This window comes from Pan troglodytes, chromosome 12 (assembly GCF_028858775.2).
Source record: "Pan troglodytes isolate AG18354 chromosome 12, NHGRI_mPanTro3-v2.0_pri, whole genome shotgun sequence".
NCBI classification, from domain to species: Eukaryota; Metazoa; Chordata; class Mammalia; order Primates; family Hominidae; genus Pan; species Pan troglodytes.
In genome coordinates this window covers 72,288,747-72,313,300 of record NC_072410.2, presented here as the reverse complement: position 1 = coordinate 72,313,300, position 24,554 = coordinate 72,288,747, and the positions used below count along the sequence as shown (strand labels likewise).

The window sequence follows — 24,554 nt, the reverse complement described above, 5'->3', positions numbered from 1 at the left end:
ACAATCAACTCCTAGTGAAGTGCTTTATGCTCTGTAACTATCCACACTTTAGATTTTTCAGTCTTAACATAAAATTAAAGATTTCAGAATCTAAAATTATCTGTTTTAAGTAGCATTAAAAATACCACTTCTCTCTAAGCAGCTCTGAAACCTGAAGTCATCTAGAAAAATATGCCATGATGACCAAATGGTAACTAATTGCCAAGACAGACTAGACCACATAAATAACTACATGTACCATCGTTAGTCCAATGGCAACCCAGATAATCAAAAAAACCATGATTATCGTGGCGTCATGGCAGAAGTGTTGTCCACATAAGTAAATTTCACTGCCTTGTATTTTACCACATATTAAAAAGCACTCCTTTACAATCTGTTAAATTTTTTTCTTTCTTTATAGTTGCTGATTTTCAGAGATATATCATAATACTTTTACCAATTTTAATTATTTGACAAACAAGTCACCAAATATATACAGGAACATTTAAAAGTTCACAACCTTGGTTTAAAAAATGTAGGTCACATTATACAATACATTTAAACTGGGGATCTCAGAGCCCAAAAGGGTCCTGTATTCTGATTTTCACAACAAAAATGACTACAAGATTCAAAGAAAGTTCATAGAAAACTTAACATATACATAACCACATACCTTGAAAATACACTGGAGAAGCACCTTTCTATACTGCCTCAGTTAAAATTCACAAATCTCACAGATATTAAGTTCCCACAATTAATGCAGCAGGTTCTTCTTATCTACTTGTATATTTAGTGATTAAAAGGAAGTCTGTACAGGAATCATCATCTTCTAGTGTTAAAGCTTTTTAGTATAGTGGTTACTATTTAATTAATAACATTCCTTATCACTACCTGAGCATAACCCTTCAAGTCGAATTTGAGAACAGTTCTCATTTATTAATCCATCTCCATCTTCCTACTTACTGACTAAGTACCACAAGGTAATATTAGATAAAATTCCTTCCACTGAAATGCAGACATAAATTTCACATCTATATTGACTTGAAATTCTTAATAACTATGAGTTAGCTACTCTTTTGTGGCTAATTTTATTGTTAATGAAGAACATTTTTTGAGACATGAATTGGAAAGTACCAACGCTGGGACAAATTTCAGGTCTTCTAATTTAAATCCAGTGGGTTTTGTTTGTTAGTCTTTTTCAAAACCCTGCCTTTTATATTGTCATGGAAAAGCAAATGTACAGTGGCTATATATTAATTAGGTGAACCTGACATAATCATCACCTCTTTAAATTTGTTTCCTTGTCAGCAAAATGATGATCATAAGCCCTGCCGTGGTTGTGATGATGATTAAATGAGACACTTTACATGAAGGCACTGTGGAAATATATACTTAAAAGATAGCTGTTTTCACTCAGTTCTGTCAAAAGCTTGAGGGAATGCATTGTTATGTGATCAACACTGAACAATCTTGTATTTTGTGAGAGAATGGAATATTTTAAAAGGCCATTACAAGCTTCTATGTGGAGAGATATTCTACACCCTACACAGACCAGAAAGGGCTGGGCAAAAAGACCAAATGAAAGAAGCGGGTGCTTTTCTAAGAGGAAATCCTTGAGACCTCAGTTGTGAGACAAGTACTAGGCCAAATGCACCTTGAGCCTGACCACCACACCATGGCTCCTGTGCACCTAAGTAAGCCACTCCCAGAATAATCATGAGGACAATTAGATGGCTTAAGGGATCTGAATATAATCTTTGCAAAAATATCTCCAGTTGCAATATATTTAGAATCAATACGTCCCTGGGAAAAGACAACAAGAGCATGAGGATTTTAAGAGATCCTTATGATCAAAGGAAACTTAGAATTGGAAATGATCTTAGAGGTCTGCTAGTCCAAATAAAAAAAAAGAGAGAGAGAAACAGAGAAAAACAAAACAAGAACATGAATGACAAAACAGTATAAAAAGTCATGCTCATTATTATTGAGATTGTTAAGATCTCAAAACATAAATTGTGTTTTTTTTCTTTAAAAGAGGCACACACTGTAGCATAAATGAGTCATCGAGGGCTGACTGTGGTGATGGTCAACAGTAAAGGAAAGCTGGTTTTCTCTGTATGAACCAAGTTTGGTTGCTCTATTCTCTTCTCAAAGACCAAGCCTCTAATCCCAGTTAATTGTCTAAAAAGGACTGCTTTTGGTCATACAGTATACAGGTGAGAGTGTAGATGAATTAGTGCAGGCTTTCCCTTCTATTGGAGTACAGGCTTTATGGAAGAATTCCATAGGAGGAGGAAGATGAGTTAGAAGATATGGGTCCTGCCTCCATCTCTGCTGCTGATTTGCTGTGACCCTATGAGTGTAGTTCACTTAAATTATTTAGATCTCTGTTATCACATCTGTAAAATGAAAGGAATATACTCCTAAAACTTTAGAACTGAAAGAAATGATGTTCAAAGTGGTAACTGAATTCCATAAGTCACTGAGTTAATAACTGGCTGAACTGGGACAGGAACTCAGGTCTTCTGATTTTAAGGTCTAGATTTCCCCTACATGTGCTCTAAAGTCTCTTTTAAGTATTTCTTAAAAAAAAAAAAAAAAAAAAATCATTGGGAACCTACTATAGTCTGGGCACTTTTCAAATTCATGGTCTCATTTATTCTTCACTTATTGTATTTTCATTTTATAAATGGAGAAAACATTCTTAGTAAAGATAAGCAGCTTCGTACATTTACACAGTGCTAGTAAATGGCAATGGCCAAATTTTTACACAGATATGTTTCTGAGAAGTATTTAGTCAGACCAGTCTGCATTAATTATTCATTATTAGTGTAAATTTAAATCACTGAATTCCTATCTTAACTACATTTACAAAACAAGACTTATATCTGTTAGAAAAGTAGAAATTGTTATGTTTTGTTAGAAAACATATATGCAGCAACTTGGTGGAAAACAACTGTATAAAGAGCTCTTTCTAGAACATTAATAATGAAGGGCAATAAAAAGTGGTGTAGATAAAATTTACTATTTTGATGTTTTTATCAGATCATTTCATGGTGAGTCCCAGATGATTGCTACATATACATAAACTTTATGTTTTTTGCATTTATGCTTGGAAACTATGTATTTTTAAGGAAAAAATTGAATTTGCCTCTTTAAGGAGTAACTCTTTCCAACAATAGCTTGGATTTTTAGAACTAAGTTGTAAACTTCTTGATGGTTCTGCCTCCGATATCTTGCCTCCTCCAACCTCAACTCTACCCTCATCCTTATTATTCTCTGGTCCTCCATGGTACCTGGTACACAAATAAAACACATGCTCATAGTAGGAATTTATGATATATTTAGTGAATAAATGAATGCATGAATGAACAATCTAAGAAATAAATCTATTAAAGTTTTGGGCAACCAAAAAATTATTCTAAAGTGCCAGGGTTACTTGGATCATCATTGATTCAAAGATTCTTCCAAAAATAGTAGCTGGCCATCTTGTTGAAAACAGCATTTAAGTGATATAACATTTTGTCCAAGAATCCAAAGTAAGGAAAAGGTGTGGAACACCCATGTCTGTTTCAGCAGAACAGTCATAGCCAAAAACATTCTGGGTCACACATATGAATTCATTACCAGCTAATTAATATTAAACATTAAAGCTAAATATTTCCCCAATGTAGAGAATATTGTCAAAGGTTTTGCTAGCTCTCTTGGTTGCCACACAAAAGAGTAAAGGGATTACTCTATGAAACATTAACCTCCTGCCTCCTGGAAAAACAGAGAAACAAAAACCTCCTCAGCAGAATCAATGAAGTAATCTGCAGGACTCCAGTGAGGTACCAACAGCTTTCTAACAGTGTGCATTATTGTTAAAACATGCTTGAAGCAAAACGCTGGACCATGTATCTTGTAATTATTTCTTAAGAGATCAACCATTAAACGGCATAGAGGACCCTCTTAGTTTGAGTTTAAAAACCTCTGAGCTCATAGAATTGCTCTGGGCTATGGACCATAGGCCTTGATTCTAATTCCTCTTTGACTCTGATCAGACATCTGGCTCCGTCTTTTGGCCCATTTATGGTATGCCTCAGTATCCCTGCAGGAAAATCACATTCAAACTCACTCTGAAACCTACCCATCCTCTTAGAAGTTTGGTATGTGTGCTGAAAGTGTCTCAGAAACAGAAACATTATAAATTCAAGATATAATTATTATCCTTATATAACACCATTAAGCAACTTCAATTACAAACCACACTTTTAAAATCTGTTAACACTTCCTTCTGGGAAAGCCCTTTTGCCCTTTAATAGTGTAAGCTAATCATGGCAATATAATTTCCAGAGCTCATATTTGTGGGAGGAGAAAGGATGGCACTGGTGGCTTTCTCCTTCCTTTATCTCCTGAAATTATTGAGAGACTCTAAGCTAATTTTCTAAAGTATGCAGAGGCGCTTAGGAAAGCTGGGAGCTGAGATGGGAACCTAAGCATTTCACTGACATCATTCCATGCTCCCCACATATGGCACATCACATAAGCAGTACTGGCTGAGCACACTGGTCTATTCTGGACTCTTGTTGGCGTTAAGTAGCATTCTTAATTACAAGCAGGCTTGCTTTTTGTCATTTACAGTCACACAGTTCTCCCTCTATTTAACTAGAAAAAAAAACACAATTTTTCTATGGAGGTAGTTTCACCATTTATGTTTTTGAGCAAATGCAAAATATAAAAGGACCCTGCAGTGTTCTCAAAACCTGCTTCTCACAGGCACTTAAAAAAAATCCTCATCATAATCTCTGCAACTGGGTCAGCTTGCACAAAGATACTCGGGTAGCCATGAGCGCTCTCTGCGCCCTGCAAACCTTGTAAGTGACACCTCATAATAGTGCAAATGAAGCATGGCAAGATGAGAAAATGAAGAAGAATGAACCTGGATAGTCAGCCCAGCAGCTTTCAAAACATAGGGGACTCAATTTTATTCCTTAAACTATACCATAAATGAATTTTTATTTTACACATTCAAGCATATACATGCATTCTCTATTATGAAAGAAAATGTCTTATGATTCACAGAAATTCTAATACAACCAAACAGCCTACTTCATTTGTTCATCTAGCCAAATAAATTTGCAATAGTCTCAGATTTTGAACTAAACCTCATTTTCACTTGTCTTGACTTTCAGCTATGAATTTATCATATTGTCATTTACCTTTGTGCTTTCCCTTCACCCTCATCTATTAGGCTCAAGGGTTCTTTACTTGTGGGTCCTTTGTCCCAACAATTAGCGAAATATTCAGAGAGCTATTGACCCAACAAATTCAACATCACCTCTTTCTTATTAGGTTTCTCTTTAAGCCATCACCCTGCCTGCCGTGTTCTCAGTCCCTCTGCACTCACACCTCACCCCATTTCTCCATCCCCCACCCTGAGAGGCTTATTTTTTATCCGAATGTTCCTTGATTGTTCTCTATAAAGTTAATATTATTTTCAAAAGAGGGAAAGGATGAAGTATGAGAAATTCACACCTGGCTTTTATTTGGCAGGGGTTGGTTACTGACATGTAAGTTTGCGCCTCTGATTGAAAAAAACAAAGAATCAGAAGAGGAGCATCCTCTTCCAAAAGAGTAAGCATGAAGGAGAGTGGGCAGAAATCCAAAAATACACAAACACGACCATACAACAGAACCTTCGAAGGAAACAGAAAGTTCTTTGACCCAAAAGAATAATACCAACCACTATATACACAACAATTTTCTCTACTATCCTATTCTTTCTCTTTTTCGATGACAGGCACATCTGATTTTTCATTCACATGCAGACAATCACTGTATTCTGGAGGGAAAGACATGTTTGTAAAGGCCAGCAGACGGCGCCTGACTGGGGCAGAAGCTTGCAGTGGAGAGGAAAAAGGAGTGCCCCACTCTGCGGCAGGGCCCCTTGGTCTTCTCCTCTCCCACGTCCCCAGCAGCCTTATCCCTCTGAAGAGAGGCCAAGACACAGAAAAGGAGAAGTTGCATATGAGATTATTAGCCAAGTGCTTCCCACTGGCACAATTAGGTGTTCCACCTGCTCCATACACCCATCTGCCTCACCACACCCACCTACCCACCCTCTGCCCTTCCTGCACCCTGGCTTGCCTCCGTCCCTCAGGACTCACACAATTCTGCACAAAGGCAGGGCAGTGGTTGAGAACTGCACCCAGGTAAAGGGAACAACAAGCTCCTAGAATACTGTGGGCTTGTGGTGAGATCACCAGAAACTCCTTATTCTTTCAGAGAGATCTAATCTCTGTTACTTATAAAAATAATCCCTAGCTTGGGACATCACTCTCGTCTCCATACTAGACACTCTTAACTGGAGAGAATTTCTGGGAGAGAACTAGGAGAAGGAGAAAGGAACAAATTCCTAGAACCCACAGGGATGTGTTTTTTCTATCGTGCTCCCAAAGAGGGCTTGCTAGGGGACTTGGTCTCTCTTCAGTTAGATTATGCTATAGTTTTTCATATCTAACCAGAATTGTCCCCAGGTGGGAAGCCCCCACCCCACCCTGTATCCATGGAATGAAGGGCCATCCTGGTAGCACCAGCAGCTGCTCAGGGCAGAGCAAACTCATAAGGAGTGGGGCAAAGGATTCTGAGCTGAAACAAGTCTGAAAGGTGACGGGTCCTGCAAGAAAGAGGTGGAAAATGGATATAAAAAAAGTGCCCACAACTTTCACTCTGCTTTCTAAACAAGTGCATTTTACACCGGGGGAGAATAAAAATTGGGAGTGGGGAACGACTCACAAAAACAGATTGATGTTTTAATTTTTGGCACTTCGGGGAATCTGGAATAGATATTTATCTGAAAATTAGAGGAATCTGGCCTCACAGTGCTGGTCACTCTGGAGGAGAAAGCTGCCAACCAAGGCTTTTCTCTACACTCTGCTGTTTTCAAAGGGACAGGGCATTAGGAGAATAGTTTCCCTTAGCTCTAACTTCTTCTCCAGGCAGACCTCCGGGCTTAGCCCAGCCAGCATTGACTGACTTGCCCTTCCCGGAAAGCATTAATCACTGAAGGAGGAAGTAAGACCTCCCTCGTTCCAACAGCCTTCACACATGATCCTCCGGGAGATGGGTATGTGTAGTCAAGCCTCTCTCTGTTCCATTTAGAAAAGAACTCAGCCTAATTACCAAGAAAAAGACATATATTTATGTGCAGAGTGGATGGAAGGGGAATGGTGTCCAGAGGTCCCCTCCATGCCTGCGAAGGGCTGGCCCGCATTAGATGGGGTGACTCGGTTGCCCTCCTAGCTTTTCCAATTAAGGGAAGGCGTGGGGGCAAAAGTAATTGGCCTCCTGTTGAGTGAGTCCCAGGACTGCTTCGCTGTCACTGCAGTCTGGGCGCACTTTGGAGGAATGTGCGGGCTGGAATCTCTCCCTCCCCGCCCCCCGGGGCCAGGGAAGATGGGCAGGAGGTGGGGCAGCATATACAGCACAGACAAAAGGTTCTGCAGAGCCCTCTTCTCTCTGGTGCTCAGGTCCCTTAGCTGAGCGCGGCGCCCCATCCGGCCACTGAGTGACCTTCTGGCAACTGACGCCCCCTTCCCGCGGGGCCCAGCCGCGCGACCAGGGCTGGTCCTTTAGTAGGTGTCCACATCTCTCTCCCAGTACCTCGACAAGGAACGCCCCTCCCACCCCTCACCACCAACACCCGCGACGCCTTCCCCCATCCCCTTTCTATTGTCTTCAAAGAGATAAGTGGCTCGCACCAAGCACACCCAAATGCACCTCCCTTTTGTCGAGCTCCCATTTCTCTGAGCCTTAGGAGCCCAGGAGCGAGTGCAGGGTAGAAAGAGGGGAGCGAGGGGATAACCCGCGAGAACTTGGCATCGCAGACCCACCGTGTCCGCCTCGCAAGGATGCCGGTGACCTGTAGATTGCAATAGGCACTGAATGATGCTTGCTGCTGCCATGGAAATGGTGGATGTGGTGCGCTCCCAAACTGGACGCCCCCCACGCCACTCCTAGGAGGCCGCTGAGGGTGAGCGGGACTATCCAAAGCAGGGCCAGGCGCCCCCCTGCGCCGCCGCCGCCGCCGCCGCCGCCCCCGGGCGAGCCCAGCTCGGCACCGCACCGGAGCATCCTCTGGTACATGGCGGGGCGCCCGCTGAGGGGCTGCCGCCGCGGGAGGCAAAGTTTGGGGCGCGGGGAGAGGAGAGGGCGCAGGGGAGCGGGCGGCGCGGAGTGGGCTGAGGGGCCGGCCGCCTCACCGCGCCAGGGCACCCATCCTCTCCCTCCTTCGGACAGTCTTCTCGGGGTCCTGGAGTCCGCCGTGCCTAGCACCCCAAACAATCCGAAACATAGCCGAGGCGAATGCAGCTGGAGAGGGGCTTGTCCGGAAAGGCAGCCCCGGGAACAGCAAGCGCGGAGCGGGTGGCTGCTCCCAGATTTCCAGGGCTCCAGGTTCTCGAGAGATACTCCCAAAGAGTTTCGGGCGAGAGTGCGTGCCGGCGGGTGGGGGGGCCGAGAAATTGTTTAAAGCTCCTCCTGGAGGGTCCTCACTTCTACAAGACAGCCATCCACCGCGAATCCACTAGGTAAATCCATTTAGCTTTGTGTGCGGGGACTAGGGAGGCCACTTCGCCGGCCCAACCTCCTTTCAAGACAGAAGCAGACCCCATGGAATCCAGGCGCCCCTTCCCTCCATTCAGCCCCGGCCGGCTCGCCCGCTAGCGCCAGCCTCCCCCGGGCAGCGCGCGGAGCAGCGGCGCGCATCGCCTGCTCCCGAGGCAATCTCCGCGTCCGCCGCCTCCTGACACTTACGCCCGGCGAGGGGTTCAGAGGGAAGAGTGCGCCCTTCTGAAGGAAGTGGGAATCGAACGGGGGAAAGGCAGCTGAGAAGAAGATGCGGACGAAGGAGTAAGGGAAAGAAACAGAAAAAGAAAAAGAAAAAGAAAAAAAGAAAGAAAGAAAAGAAAAACCACACACGCTGGTGAAGCAAGGGGCTCTATGCAAATCTGCAGTCTCCAAACAGCAAATCACTGAAGCTCGGATGCAATGCAGAGGACGAGCCTATGTAACGAGGGAGGCTGGTCTAGCTTCCCACGAAAATCGCCCTGCTTTGCCTCTCCCTTGCATTCTCCACGCATCAAAGGGACACGTGTAAGGCGAAACGGGAACACCTAAAAAGCAACTCTCCCTCCACCAGGTGATCCCTCCATCTGAACTATAATGGCAAATGGCACCCTTCCCCTACCCAATGGTTTAGATGTAACCAGTGTCTTTAGAGATCTTAAAAGGGAGAGAATTCGGGTCTTTTTATTGGACCAAACTTGTTCTACCAGGTGTTTAAACCCAATCTGCTAAATATGGCTTGATACCTTGTACTCAAGCATCAGTCGCGATGATCTGTTAATCACATATGTTACTCATAACAAGGATTCTTCTTCCCACTACCATATTATATCTCATAGAAGGCAGTGGAAGTTCAGGGGACCAAAACTCACAAGGAGGGAAAAGGATGCATTAATTTGGCAGCTGCAGAAGAGGCAGAAAGTGGAAGAATGGGAAGAAAGGAAGAGAAGGGTCAGGAGAGAAACAGGAAGAAAGCAGAAAAGAAAGAAATGGCATGAATAAAATTGCTTGTATTTCAGTCAATATTTTAGGAATATTTAAGATCTTCCAAGATCTCTATAGAAGCCCCGCTGTGATGATCTTTGCTAACAGTGGAACTCCTCCTTTCTCTCATCCTGTCTTATAAAGAAAATAGCATCAGGAAATGAAAATTCCTAAATCTAGTGTCCCCAAGGGAAATAGGACATTTATATGCTTTTGATGAAATACAGCATCTTTAACTGAAAGCTGTGTGTCCTAGATGAAAGACCAGCAAAGCCAGCATAAATTTAAGAGTAGAAATCTAGCAATGCAAGTGAACTTGGCTAGGAGGACCACAGGCGCTGGATGCTGGTGATTAAGACTTGGGACTATGATTTAAACATTTCCCTGATTTCCAAAAGATGATAAAAAACTATGACATGTCCAGTGGCTGGGCTTTTTTTTTTTTTTGTCTTTATTTCTATTTAAAGCCAAAAGAAAGCAACACTGAACAGGAATGACTTCTCACTAGCTTCTCACCATCTACATAATTGTTATCAACAAATATAAAGTCCAGTATTTTTTAAAAAATGTAATTCTGGGAAGATTTGATTCAAATCAGCTACTAACCCAAGTGGCCATTTAGACTTGTATATTGCTTCCTAGTCCAAAGATTCAACCATGGGACTCTGATGCCCACTATATAAATAGTGTCCAGTGGCCCCCAAATCACACCTGTAGCAATCACACATGTCACATTCCTGTCAAAAGTTTATTTTATGATACTAAAAGATAATTCTTCAGTAGTATATTGATTGAAACAGTTCAGCCTTGCTAAACACGATGCTTTTATCTATTTAAATATGCCGTGTCTCCCAACCTTCCACAGCTGCTCGAAGGCCAGCAGATGCAAAATCTATCGTTTTCCACTGTGAACTGTTTCTGCCCTTGCCCCCAGTCATTTCTTACTCATTTTGTTATTTTGCAACATATGTATTTTAATTCACTAACAAGAGTCGTGATTATTCGTTTTAAAAATATCAAGTAGAGCTTCAAAAAGAAAAGGAAAATCATCCACACAGTATGTTTTCAGGACTGCAGGTCCATATTCTGAATTTGACATTTCATAGTGTTAGCATGGAAAGAGCACTGGATTAGGAGTTAGGAAATCCGTACTGCATTTTTGATGGCACCATTTACTGGTTACATCACATTAGTTACTGAGTCTTTCCCTGAGGCACTGTGGCTTCCTTTATAAAATAGTCATGTTTCTATCTTTCCTAACAATCCCACAGGGTAGAAAGGATATCATGCAATATTTAATGTTGGTGTTCTTTAAAATATGTCAACTGCTCCCTGCAATGAAGGCGTTATGTCTCTTCTCTCATACAGGTCTAACATATTCAAGCTGATCACCATGCACAATACATTCAGTTGCCTTCCATCTAAAAGATACGTAGAACATTGCATTGTTCTCCAATACCCCCATATATTGTGTTAATCTATCCTTCCCTCCCCAAATAAATGGTAGATTCCTGAAGGGGACAAGAGTCAAGTCTTCATTCCTACTCCCTCTAGTGTCCAGCATATGTGAAACATATCTAGTCTCTTAGTACTTACAGTCAGTTCTCATTATTCACAGTAGCTGTGGCAAATAAAGTCCCTGTGAACATTGAATTAGCAAAAACTGAACCATTGCTCCTATGGGGAAATACAGGGCTATGTTCTTGCAAACCTCTGATCACATTTTCATCACTGAATCAATCCATTGCCTTGTTTTATGTGTTTCTGAATGATAATGACATCTTCCTTAATACATAAGGTTGATTCATCAACATTGAACTCATGACCAGCAGCACTCTAATTCATGCCTAAAAGAAGCATATCTAATATGTATTTTCTCCATAAGGCACATCACATCTTTCTTGCATTTAGGAACATTAGACAGCCCTTTAGTATTATGCTTGAGGGCCATTTTAAACAGCAAAGTCACCAACGTAAAACACAAAAACGTGGTGCTAAAAAGACCTAAAATAGCGCACTTGTTTACAGTGTGAGAGCTGAAACAAGAAGGAAGCCAATAGTCTTGTTCAACTTCAGCCAGGAACATGTGCATTGGGAACACAAACGTTTGCCATTCTCTGCGTGTTTGCTAAGGATCATCAAAGTGCCATGGGCTACAAATAAATAACAAGGATCAACTGTATTTGTTATTCTCTTGATTGCTAGGAATGGATAGGGCTGGGACTTTGGAGAGCGATTTGTATAAGGAAAAGCCATAGAAATAGAATAAGCGTAGAAGATTGTGAATAACCTTCCCAAGAGCATTCAATTAGGAAGATGCTTCCCCTCCTCCCCCCACTCCCCTGCCTATCTGATATTGTCTGGGGCCTTGGGAGATAAAGGCAGGGTTAGAGAAAGGATGGGCCAGAAATCTTAGTTTTACAGGAGTCTCAAGAGCTAAAGAGAAAATATTTATGGCTTCCTCAAAAGAAGAAATTGTAGCTGTAGTCTTCCAGGCAGATGTCTAGGGCACCTTTGCAATACTTAGGAGGTTCTAGGGTGTATGCTGTGATACGGATACAGCAATATTTGTTATAAATGATTGTAATTTTGTGGAACAAGGAGCAATTCTCTGTCTAGATAGTGTAGAAAAAGTATTGTGGGCAAAAACATGAGTAATCTGGATGAAGCAAATAAAGCTTGTGTGTACCCATTAATTTGTGTCTCTTCAGCTAGTCAGTCTTTGTGCTTGCAATTTTGTTCTCTTCAGCTAGTCAGTCTTTGTGCTTGCAATTTTGTTATCTAAGGGAAACTGAGGCAGAATCTCACAAACTATTCTCAGGTGATTGAAGAACTGGTTGGAGGAAACATGGTTTTTGGCTAACTGTAATGTATTCTAAAAAAATTCAGCACAGACAGTGCAATGTAAGTGTTTCTTACCCCAAGAGTGTCAGTGCCTTTATCAGGAATTTATGCCCCAACACCTCAGTCAGAATTACAGAAGACAGAGGTGGCTTCTAGAAGCCTTGTGCTACTATCATCTCTAATTATGATGTGGCTGTGCTCATTAGTTATAATATCTGTTGAAAATAAGTTATCACTGATGAAATTAAGGGCTTGTTAATTGGTCCAATGAAAGTTAGGAGGAAGTTAATCCTTTGTGAAATTATTAATAGGCAAGCTGCGTGAATTAACTAAATTTTACCTGAACACGCCTCACTTCTACATAAACAGAGTATGTGACTCTAAGAGGCTTTTCACCCTTTATTATGATGAATGGTTCCATAATAATAGTAATAATAAAAACTAACACTTATTTCTAGCACACTACTCTGAGTGATTTAAATGAATTAATTCATATAATCATTACAAAATGATATGAGGTAGGTACTATTGTTGATCCCTAACAGTTCTTAGTCACTTAATTCTGAGAGATGGTGAGGTGGGTGCTGTCGTTGAAATACTGTCATATTTGCTTCAGGAAAACCATTTTTGGAAGACATTTTTTTCAGGTACTTAAAAGAATGAAGAGCTGGAACTTCACCAAGCTTCTAGAATAGGCTATAAAATTTTGTGCCTACTCATTAATAAATGTCTACATCTGTAGCAGAAGTTGGTCTTGGTGTTGAATTCATTATGAGCTGTACTTGTGTGAACTCTTGGAAACGGGGTTCACACTCAGTTGCCGCCAACAACCATGGCTACTGAGATCTACCTAAAAGAACCTAAGGACTGTATGTGCTAAGCTGTCCTAAGCCCACTCACGCCTGATGATTTATCATGAACAAGAATACAGGGAGCCTACGTTGAACAACAGTTAAGAAATGAGACATGGATTTGAAAGCTGAGAGGAAAACACAAAAGAAACAGAAAGATGGAAGAGGAGAGTGAATGGAAGAGGGAGATTCTGGAGAAATGGGAAAGGACAGGCCATTTCAAGTTATTTCTTCATATTGCAAAAATCAACCTTTTTGTCTCAAAAAACAGGATGGTTGTCAGGCAGACACTTTCATCCTTTTCATATTTTCCTTAAGCTTAATTGGAAACCCTTAAACCTCAGTATTAAGCTTTTTAAATAGAAAAGTAGACACTAAAATCAGCAGAGGGGAAGTATATTAAAACCCACAGGCAGCACTAATATTTTAAAAATTAAAAATGAGAAGAGTGTCAGTCTTGCATTTTGCATTTCTACCAGTATCCCCATAAAGTAAAGACAAGCAGACCCCACATATCCATCTACCTACTTTTCTGAGTTTGAACTGAGAGTCAGTAAAAAGGGACAGACTCAGGAGAGGGTTTGTTCTGGAGAACTGTAAAGCTAAACCCCTGATCCTGTTACCCCTCTGGATTATTGCAGGTCCCTAAGAGTAAGATCAGAAAATGAGAGTAAGAGCATTGATGATGATGATAATAATAATAATAATAATGCCAGGCTAAAAGCATCTCTGGAGATTTACTGCAATCTTTTTATTATTCAGATGATAAACTTGTGTTACAGAAAAGTCAGGTTTATTTATGAAGTGTTTATTTATCTTGAGGAACACTTTCACCTCCAACCACCGATAGTCCAGTCATAGATATAGATTGGTGAATTCAGTCAACTTAGCTATTACCTAGCTCCTCCCCAATGATATAACAAATCAGAGGGAGTGCTGGGGATCAAGATGAGCCAATGCGGTACTCAAGTCACTCAAATTGAATTAAAGCCTAGATGTGTAGTTTGACTTGGAAACGTGACTAGATTTATTCAAGTCAAGATTGGTTGTGTTTAGCTCTGAAATATTCTGTAATCTCTATCTTGTCTTTCATCCGATTTAATAAAAATTTCATGTTTGGTGGCTTGCATACAACTTGGTGCTTAAGCACCAAGTCAGGGTCATAGAGATTTCACTATAACTGCAAGTTCAAGTGTTGCAGGCATCACAGGAGCACCAACCAATAATATGCCATCTTTTAATCACTGTCAGCTTATATAGTTTGTAGAATTGTTTCAACCAATTTCTGTTGGTGATAAACACTTCCTAGGCTCGTGCTCTTTCAGTTTCAATGTGTTCATAATGTAGCATGGCAACATGAGACTGGAGTGCCTGACTGTGAGTATGAATCCAAGCTTCATTGTTTTTATTCATGTGACATTGAGTTTAAGGGCCCCTTGTCCCAGTTTTCTCATCTGGAAAATGATTATAACGCTAAATGTAATGAAATTGGAACCATTTCTAAAATCTATTAAACACATAATAAATATGTTATTATTCTTTATTCATGTGTACTTAGTTTAGCTTATTTATTCTTTATTCATAGGTACTTTATGCCAAAGACATAAAGATAATGAGCTGCGATGTGGTTTTTAATTTGGCCATATTCTAAAGTCTTCCCACTCAGTCTATAGTCAAGCTCAGCCACTTCTTAATTTATTACCATAGCCTCTGTTTCTCTAAATCTGTGTTGCTCAAACTTTAGTGTGCATAGGAGATACACTAGAGGGGCTAGAAGGGCTGTTAAATCACAGATTGCTTTGCTTTTGATTTCCTTAATCTTTGGAGGACCCTGATAATTTGCATTTCTAACAAGCTCCCAGGTGATGCTGAAGCTGCTAGTCCAGGTGAATGCCAAGGTCCTTATTTCAGGTTTTATTAACTAACACATGGGGAGCTTTCTCATTAAGTTCCTTACCAATGATCTCACCTCCCTTTAGTTGATCCAATATAACTACAGGCAGATCAGTGTTCCCTAAGCATAGATAATAGTGCTGTTCCCAGTTCTCTTCTTTAAAGCATTCTTTAAAAACTTCAAGATGTCTATTATATAAACCTATTTGTTCTCATCTCACACCATGTAACTATAAATTCTCTTTACTATAGTTAGAAAAAAAATATTCTATTTTCCTTCTCATCTTTTGTATTTGAGCTCTTTTATTTGTTGCCTTACCAGTGGCTATGGGCAGGAACTCAGACACTACACTAGGGTTCAATTCTTGCTTCTACTAACTTGCTAGCTATGTGGCCTTGGGCAGGTTATTTAAGCTCAGTTTTCCCATCTATAAAAAAGGTTAATTGTAGGGTTGTTGTGAGGATTAAATGAGTCGACAAATTTAAAGCATTTAAAATACAATAGTGCCTAGAGTATATGTGTGTGTATCTATATATACACTACCTTAGCGTCTAGAGTGCATATATATATATATACACACACACACTAGCTTTTTGCTGTTGTTTTCGGAAATGGGGTTTTTTCCCCTTGTTTTATGGTAGGGAGAAAATAAATCAGAATTTATGAAAATATTGTTACATATAATTCCTAATACTGGTCATCCAAATAGTCACCATAACAAAACTAAACTAAACAAGAACAAAAATTAAAAAGTCCCTTCCAGGTCTGGGCATATTAGGCCTCCAGTCCAACCAGCATCAGCTAGAGAAAAGATCAATGCCATGAACTGGCAACCTGGGATCTGTGTGCCTGAATTCCAAGACACTGTCTGTCATACACGTTTACCACTGCAGAAAGAAGCATGAGATTGTTGAGAACAACTAGAAGTGGAAGGACAACTCTAAGGCAAGTTAGGGTAATATTAAGACTAAAGCATAATTTCCAAATTCTTTGGTAAACACGGATACTCAAACCAGGAACCAGAAATCATGTACCATATGTTTAATTTCCTGAATGTCCAAGGACTCTGAGCATAAACCAATTTGATATATCTTTGTGAATATATGTTGTGGAGCATATACTACAATTTGAATGCACTGAGAGGAACTTAATCATGCGATTCAAATTGAGTCTCTATCTGGGATCTATAATCTAATCCCCACCCAATTCAGGAATTCAGGATATATAAATTATATATATATACATATATATACACATATATAATATTTATATATACAAATTTATATATATATATGTTACGTTACACATTTTGTCAGAGATATTCTGATGTCAATACTATAGATAAGTTGGTATGACTATTCTAGTATTCAGACCTTTTTACCAGGTAAAATTAAAATTCTGTAGCATGTTATATTAAGCCCTTTAAAACGTGCCTCCATGCCTCTTGTTTTACCTCCATTTCAACTTCTGCCACTTTCCCCACAAACACCCCAGGCTCCAGCCACATGAATTTCTCACTCTTCCATAAAACACACTGCACACTTTTTGTTGTTGTTGTTTTTACTTTGACATATCCCATGCTATTCTCTCTGTAAAACTATCTTTTCTACTTCCTTCGTCTCTTAGTATTGCATTAATTGTTCTATCAAATGTTAATATATATTTCTCCATTGGAAAAATTTCTGAACTCTGTCATTTTTTTGCTACCTTCTCAAGTGTAGAATATTACAAATACCTAAAAAAAGAGTGAGGATATGTAACAGTGTATTCACATTACTATTGTGCAGAATAAATGATGATCAAAGCAACTGGTTAAGTCTATCACTATGTTTAGTGGTTAAAATCACCAAAGCCAACAGAGAAATGAAACAAATCCTCTTCAATTTACTCTTATAGGTTTACTGGTGAGTTATTTTTATTATCTAAAATATATAAGAAGTTTAGGCTTAATTTTAATTTGAATGTTAAGTAAGCTGGTAATAAAGAATGATGGAATTCATTGTCATATTTTCCTACTCATGTTATAAACAGATGTCTTTCTTTTCCATACTTCATAAAAAAAAAAGAAAGTACCGCCAAGCTAAGATGCTTGCTGCCAAGTTGAATTACAGAACAAACATTTATAGCCAACTTATAAATTCTTAACTGTAGGGTTTTATAATGGAAATACTGTCACCATTTTCACTATAACCATTCAAATAATATTACTATAGCAAAACTTATCATCTAATATTTTTTTCTGGGATGGATGAGGGAAGACTAGCTATAAGAGTTGGAAAAACTTCTAGTAGCTCAATTCAAATTGCACAATTATTCCAATAGTTCAAGTCTCTTAGAATATTGATTTTAAAGTAAGAAGTATATGCTCCAAAACATTTATTCTTAAAAGATAGGAAATTTTTTGATACCTGTATAAGAAATATATGACCTGAGGCATTTTGAAAAATTATTAATCAATGTTGCTTTTCTAAAACTGTCTTATTTTCCTTTTGTAAAAGAATTACTTTCCCTCACATTTTCTCTGTTCTATTGCTGAGATGATTCCCCCGGAGAACTGTGTGTTTATCTTGACAGGTGTTAGTAGATCCACAGACCTCTGTGGAATTGTTCCTGGTTGCGTTCAAGTACAGTAGAAAACATTATGCCTGCAAAGCAATGAACTTACCTTATTGCATTCTAAATAAAATACACCACACAGCAAGTGGAATTAATCTACTAATGTCTTCCTAATGAAGCTTTCATTAGACATATGGTGTGGTCTTCAATATTTAACACATGACAGGTATTAAAACAAAGCATATCTGATGATTTTTTAAAAGCATACTTGATGACTGCCTCTTACGTTATTTTTAAATGAACTAGTTTACCTTCAGATTGCTTTAGGCACCTAATCAAAGAGATACAAGAAAATATCTAGACTTAAGATTTTTTTAATCAAACAGAAGAAACAAATGCCTCACTACCAATGCCCTTAAACGATGAAAACTGGGCCAGGTGCTCAGGCCTGAAATCTTAGCACTTTGGAAGGCAAAGACAGAAGGATCACTGGAGACTACAAGTTTGAGACCAGCTTGAGCAACATAAGGAGACCCCATCTCTATAAAAAATTTAAAAAAATTTTGTAGAGGCATGGTGGTATATATCTGTGGTGCTAGCTAACATAGGAGGATCCCTTTAACCCAGTTCAAGGCAGCAGTGAGTAATGATAAGGCCACTGTGCTCCAGCCTGGGTGACAGAGAGATCCCATCTCTACATAAACAAATAAATAATATATTTATTTATTTATTTATTTATTATTATTTTGAGACAAAGTTTCACTCTTGTTGCCCAGGATGGAGTGCAATGGGGCAATCTCAACTCACCACAACCTCTGCCTCCTGGGTTCAGACGATTCTCCTGCCTCAGCCTCCTGAGTAGATGGGATTACAAGCATGTGCCACCATGCCCGGCTAATTTTGTATTTTTAGTAGAGATGGGGTTTCTCCATGTTAGTCAGGCTGATCTCGAACTCCCAACCTCAGGTGATCCACTCAGCTCGGCCTCCCAAACTGCTGGGATTACAGGCATGAGCTACCGCGCCCAGGCATATTTTTATTTATTTATGTGCTATTCTCATATTGAAGGGAGAGGCAAATTTCCGATTTTTTGTGCAGTGTAAAATTTCATGCATTAATAAAATTTATAAGGCAAATATTAAGAATGAAATTGTTTTAGCCCAATTCACAGTGGTTTGCTTTAGAAGTAGCAAACACTGGATTCCCAGGCAAGATGGCCAAATAGGAACACCTCTGGTCTGCAGCTCCTAGCAAGACCAATTCAGAAGGCAGGTGATTTCTGCATTTTCAACTAAGGTACCTGGTTCATCTCACTGGGACTGGTTAGACAGTGGGTGCAGCCCACGGAGGGCGAGCCAAAGCAGGGTGGGGCGTCACATGACCCAGGAAGCACAAGGGGATGGGGAACTCCCTCTCCTAGCCAAGGGAAGAAGGTGAGGGACTGTGCCTTGAGGGATGGTGCTATCCAGCCCACGCACTAGGCTTTTCCCACGGTCTTCACCACCGACAGACCAGGAGATTCCCTCTGGTGCCTACACCACAAGGGACCTGGGTTTCAAGCACAAAACTAGGTGGCTGCTTGGGCAGACACCAAGCTAGCGGCAGGAGTTTTTCTTTCTACCCCAGTAGTTCCTCGAACGTCAGCGAGACAGAACCATTCACTCCCCTGGAAAGGGGGCTGAAGCCAGGAAGCCAAGTGGTCTTGCTCAGCGAATCCCACCCCCCTGGAGTCCAGCAAGCTAAGATCCACTGGCTTGAAATTCTTGCTGCCAGCACAGCAGCCTGAAGTCGACCTGGGATGCTCAAGCTTGGTGTGGGGAGGGACGTCCACCATTACTGAGGCTTGAGTAGGTGGTTTTCCCCTCATAATGTAAACAAAGCTCGTGGGAAGTTTGGACTGGGCAGAGCCCACCACAGCACCACAAAGCCACTATAGCCAGACTGCCTCTCTAGATTCCTGCCCTCTGGGCAGGGCATCTCTGAAAAAAAGACAGCAGCCCCAGTAAGGAACTTATAGATAAAACTCCCATCTCCCTGGGATAGAACACATGGGGGAAGGAGCGGCTGTTGGCACAGCTTCAGCCAACTTAACCACTCCTGCCTGCCGGCTCTAAAGAGAGCAGCAGATCTTGCAGCACATCGCTGGAGCTCTGCTAAGGGACAGACTGCCTTCTCAAGTGGGTCCCTGATCCCCATGCCTCCTGATGGGGAGACACCTCCCAGCATGGGTTAACAGACAACTCATACAGGAGAGCTCCAGCTGGCATCTGGCAGGTGTCCCACTGGGACGAAGCTTCCAGAGGTGGAAGCAAGCAGCAACCTTTACTGTTCCACAGCCTCCACTGGTGATACCCAGGCAAACAGGGTCTGGAGCGGACCCCCCAGCAAACTCCAGCAGACCTGCAGAAGACTGTTAGAAGGAAAAGTAACAGAAAGGAAAACAAACAGCAGGAAAACTAACAAACAGAAAGCAATAGCATCAACATCAACAGAAAGAACGACCACGCAAAAACTCCATCTGAAGTTTACCAACAGCAAAGACCTAAAGGTAGACAAATCCACAAAGATGAAGAAAAATCAGTGCAAAGAGGCTGAAAATTTCAAAAACCGGAATTCCTCTTCTCCTTCAAAGGACCACAGCCCCCTGCAAGCAAGGAAACAAAACTGGACGGAGAATGAGTTTGACGAATTGACAGAAGTAGGCTTCAGAAGGTGGGTAATAACAGACTCCTCTGAGCTAAAGGAGCATGTTCTAACCCAATGCAAGGAAGCTAAGAACCTTGAAAAAAAGTAGACAAATTGCTAATTAGAATAACCAGTTTAGAGAAGAACATAAATGACCTGATGGAGCTAAAAAACAGAGCACGAGAACTTCGTGAAGCACACACAAGTATCAACAGCCGAACTATCAAGCAGAAGAAGGGATATCAGAGATTGACAATCAACTTAACAAAATAAAGCATGGAGACAAGATTAGAGAAAAAAGAATGAAAAGGAACGAACAAAGCCTCCAAGAAATATGGGACTATGTGAAAAGACCAAACCTACATTTGATTGGTGTACCTGAAAGTGAAGGGGATAATGGAACCAAGTTGGAAAACACACTTCAGGATATTATCCAGGAGAACTTACTTCCCCAACCCGCAAGACAGGCCCACATTCAGATTCAGGAAATACAGAGAACACCAGAAAGATACTCCTCAAGAAGAGCAACCCCAAAACACATAATCATCAGATTCACCAAGGTTGAAATGAAGGAAAAAATGTTAAGGGCACGCAGAGAGAAAGGTCGGGCTACCCACAAATGGAAGCCCATCAGACTAACAGCAGCTCTCTCTGCAGAAACCCTACAAGCCAGAAGAGAGTGGGGATCAATATTCAACATTCTTAAAGAAAAGAATTTTCAACCCAGAATTTCATATTCAGCCAAAATAAGCTTCATAAGTGAAGGAGAAATAGAATCCTTTACAGACAAGCAAATGCTGAGGGATTTTGTCACCACCAGGCCTGCCTTACAAGAGCTCCCGAAGGAAGCACTAAATATGGAAAGGAAAAACCAGTTACCAGTCACTGTAATGTGAAAGGCCAATGTGTGTAAAGACCATTGGCACTATGAAGAAACTGCACCAACTAATGGGCAAAGTAACCAACTAGCATCATAATGACAGGATCATTTCAAACATAACAATATTAACCTTAAATGTAAATGGGCCAAATGCCCAAATCGAAAGGCATAGACTGGCAAATTGGATGGAGTCAAGACCAATCGGTGTGCTGTATTCAGGAGACCCATCTCATATACAAAGACACACATAGGCTCAAAATAAAATGATGGAGGAAGATTTACCAAGCAAATGGAAAGCAAGAAAGCAAGGGTTGCAATCTTAGTCTCTGATAAAACAGACTTTACACCAACACCAACAAACATCAGAAAAGACAAAGAGGGGCATTACATAATGGTAAAGGGATCAATGCAACAAGAACAGCTAACTATCCTAAATATATATGCACCCAATACAAGAGCACCCAGATTTATAAAGCAAGTTCTTAGAGACCAACAAAGAGACTTAGACTCCCACACAATAATAATGGGAGACTTTAACACCACACTGTCAATATTATACAGATCAATGAGACAGAAAATTAACAAGGATATTCAGGACTTGAACTCAGCTCTGGAACAAGCGACCTAATCGACATCTCCAGAACTCTCCACCCCAAATCAACAGAATATACATTCTTCTCAGCACCACATTGCCCTTATTCTAAAATTTACCACATAATTGGAAGTAAAACACTCCTTGGCAAATGCAAAAGAACAGAAATCATAACAAACAGTCTCTCAGACCACCGTACAATCAAATTAGAACTCAGCATTAAGAAACTCACTCAAAACCGCACAACTACATGGAAACTGAACAACCTGCTCCTGAATGACTACTGAGTAAATAACTAAATGAAGGCAGAAATAAAGGTGTTCTTTGAAACCAATGAGAACAAAGACACAACGTGCCAGCATCTCTAGGACACAGCTAAAGCAGTGTTTACAGGGAAATTTATAGCACATAATGCCCACAGGAGAAAGCAGGAAAGATCTAAAATCAACACCCTAATATCACAATTAAAAGAACTAAAGAAGCAAGGGCAAACAAATTCAAAAGCTAGCAGAAGACAAGAAATAACTAAGATCAGAGCAGAACTGAAGGAGATAGAGACACAAAAAAACCTTCAAAAAATCAATGAAAACAGGAGGTGTTTTTTGAAAAGATCAACAAAATAGATAGACCACTAGCCAAACTATATATAAGAAAAGAGAGAAGAATCAAATAGACACAATAAAAAAATGATAAAGGGGATATCGCCACTGATCCCACAGATATACAAACTACCATCAAAGAACACTATAAACACCTCTATGCAAATAAACTAGAAAATCTAGAAGAAATGGATACATTCCTGGATATATACACCCTCCGAAGACTAAATCAGGAAGAAGTCGAATCCTTGAAGAGACCAATAACAAGTTCTGAAATTGAGGCAGTAATTTAAAAAAAGCCCAGGACCAGATGGATTCACAGCCTAATTCTACCAGAGGTACAAAGAGGAGCTGGTACCATTCCTTCTGAAACTAATCCTAACAATAGAAAAAGAGGCACTCCTCCCTAACTCATTTTATGAGGCCAGCATCATCCTCATATCAAAACCTGGCAGAGACACAACAGAAAAAGAAAATTTCAGGCCAATATCCCTGATGAACATCGATGCGAAAATCCTCAATAAAATACTGGCAAACCGAATCCAGCAGCACATCAAAAAGCTTATCCACCACGATCAAGTCAGCTTCATCCCTGGGATGCCAGGCTGATTCAGCATATACAAATCAATAAATTTAATCCATCACATAAACAGAACCAAAGACAAAAAACACATGATTATCTCAATAGATGCAGAAAAGGCCTTCAATAAAATTCAACAGCCCTTCATGCTAAAAGCAATCAATAAACTAGGTATTGGTGGAACATATTTCAAGATAATAAGAGCTATTTATGACAAACCCACAACAAATATCATACTGAAGGGGCAAAAGCTGGAAGCATTCCCTTTGAAAACCGGCACAAGACAAGGATGCCCTCTATCACCACTCCTATTCAACATATTATTGGAAGTTCTGGCCAGGAAAATCAGGCAAGAGAAAGAAATAAAGGGTATTCAAATAGGAAATAGGAAGTCAAATTGGCTGTTTGCAGATGACATGATTGTATATTTAGAAAATCCCATTGTCTCAGACCAAAAACTCCTTCAACTGATGAGCAAATTCAACAAAATCTCAGGATACAAAATCAATGTGCAAAAATCACAAGCTTTCCTATATACCAGTAATAGAGAGCCAAATCATGAGCAAGCTCCCACTCACTCACACTTGCTGCAAAGAGAATAAAGTACCTATGAATACAACTTACAAGGGATACGAAGGACCTCTTCAAGGAGAACTACAAACCAATGCTCAAGGAAATAAGAGAGGACACAAACAAATGGAAAAACATTCCATGCTCATGGATAGAGACAATCAATATTGTGAAAATGGCCATACTGCCCAAAGTAATTTATACATTTAACGCTTTTCCCATCAAGCTACCATTGACTTCCTTTACCGAATTAGAAAAAAGTACTTTAAATTTCATATGGAATAAAAAAGTACCCCGTACAGCCAAGACAATCCTAAGCAAAAAGAATAAAGCTAGAGGCATCACGCTACCTGACTTCAAACTATACAAGGTCACAGTAACCAAAACAGCATGGTACTGGTACCAAAACAGATATATAGACCAATGGAATAGAATAGAGGCCTCAAAAATAACACCACACATCTACAACCATCTGTTCTTTAACAAACCTGATGAAAACAAGCAATGCGGAAAGGATCCCCTATTTAATAAATGGTGTTGGGGGAACTGACTAGCCATATTCAGAAAACTGAAACTGGACTCCTTCCTTACGCCTTATACAAAAATTAACTCAATATGGATTAAAGATTTAAATGTAAGACCTAAAACCATAAAAACCTTAGAAGAAAACCTAGGCAATAACATTCAAAACATAGGCATGGACAAAGACTTCATGACTAAAACACCAAAAGCAAAGGCAACAAAAGCCAAAATTGACAAATGGGTTCTGATTAAACTAAGGAGCTTCTGCACAGCAAAAGAAACTATCATCAAAGGGAACAGGGAACCTAAAGAATGGGAGGAAATTTTTGCCATCTATCCATCTGACAAAGGGCTAATCTCTAGAATCCACAAGGAACTTAAACAAATTTACAAGAAAACAACAAACAACCC

At 40.2% G+C, this 24,554-nt stretch overlaps 1 protein-coding gene across 32 annotated transcripts in view; it reads right to left on the bottom strand.

The window, feature by feature from the left end:
• The window catches only part of NRXN1 (neurexin 1), a 1,116,221-nt gene that overhangs the window by 424,350 nt on the left and 667,317 nt on the right, over positions 1–24,554 (bottom strand). For 2 of the 32 annotated variants that reach the window (XM_016944184.4, XM_024354146.3), the window contains exon 1: positions 7,854–8,177. The exons of 28 other annotated variants lie outside the window; for them this stretch is intronic. In XM_016944184.4, the coding sequence (XP_016799673.1) occupies positions 7,854–8,106 (253 nt within the window). In that variant the 5' untranslated portion in view covers positions 8,107–8,177. Of the gene's footprint in view, positions 1–7,853; positions 8,179–24,554 lie in introns of those variants that run through there. 2 more of the 32 variants (XM_024354145.3, XM_003309010.6) reach the window with 2 other exon arrangements.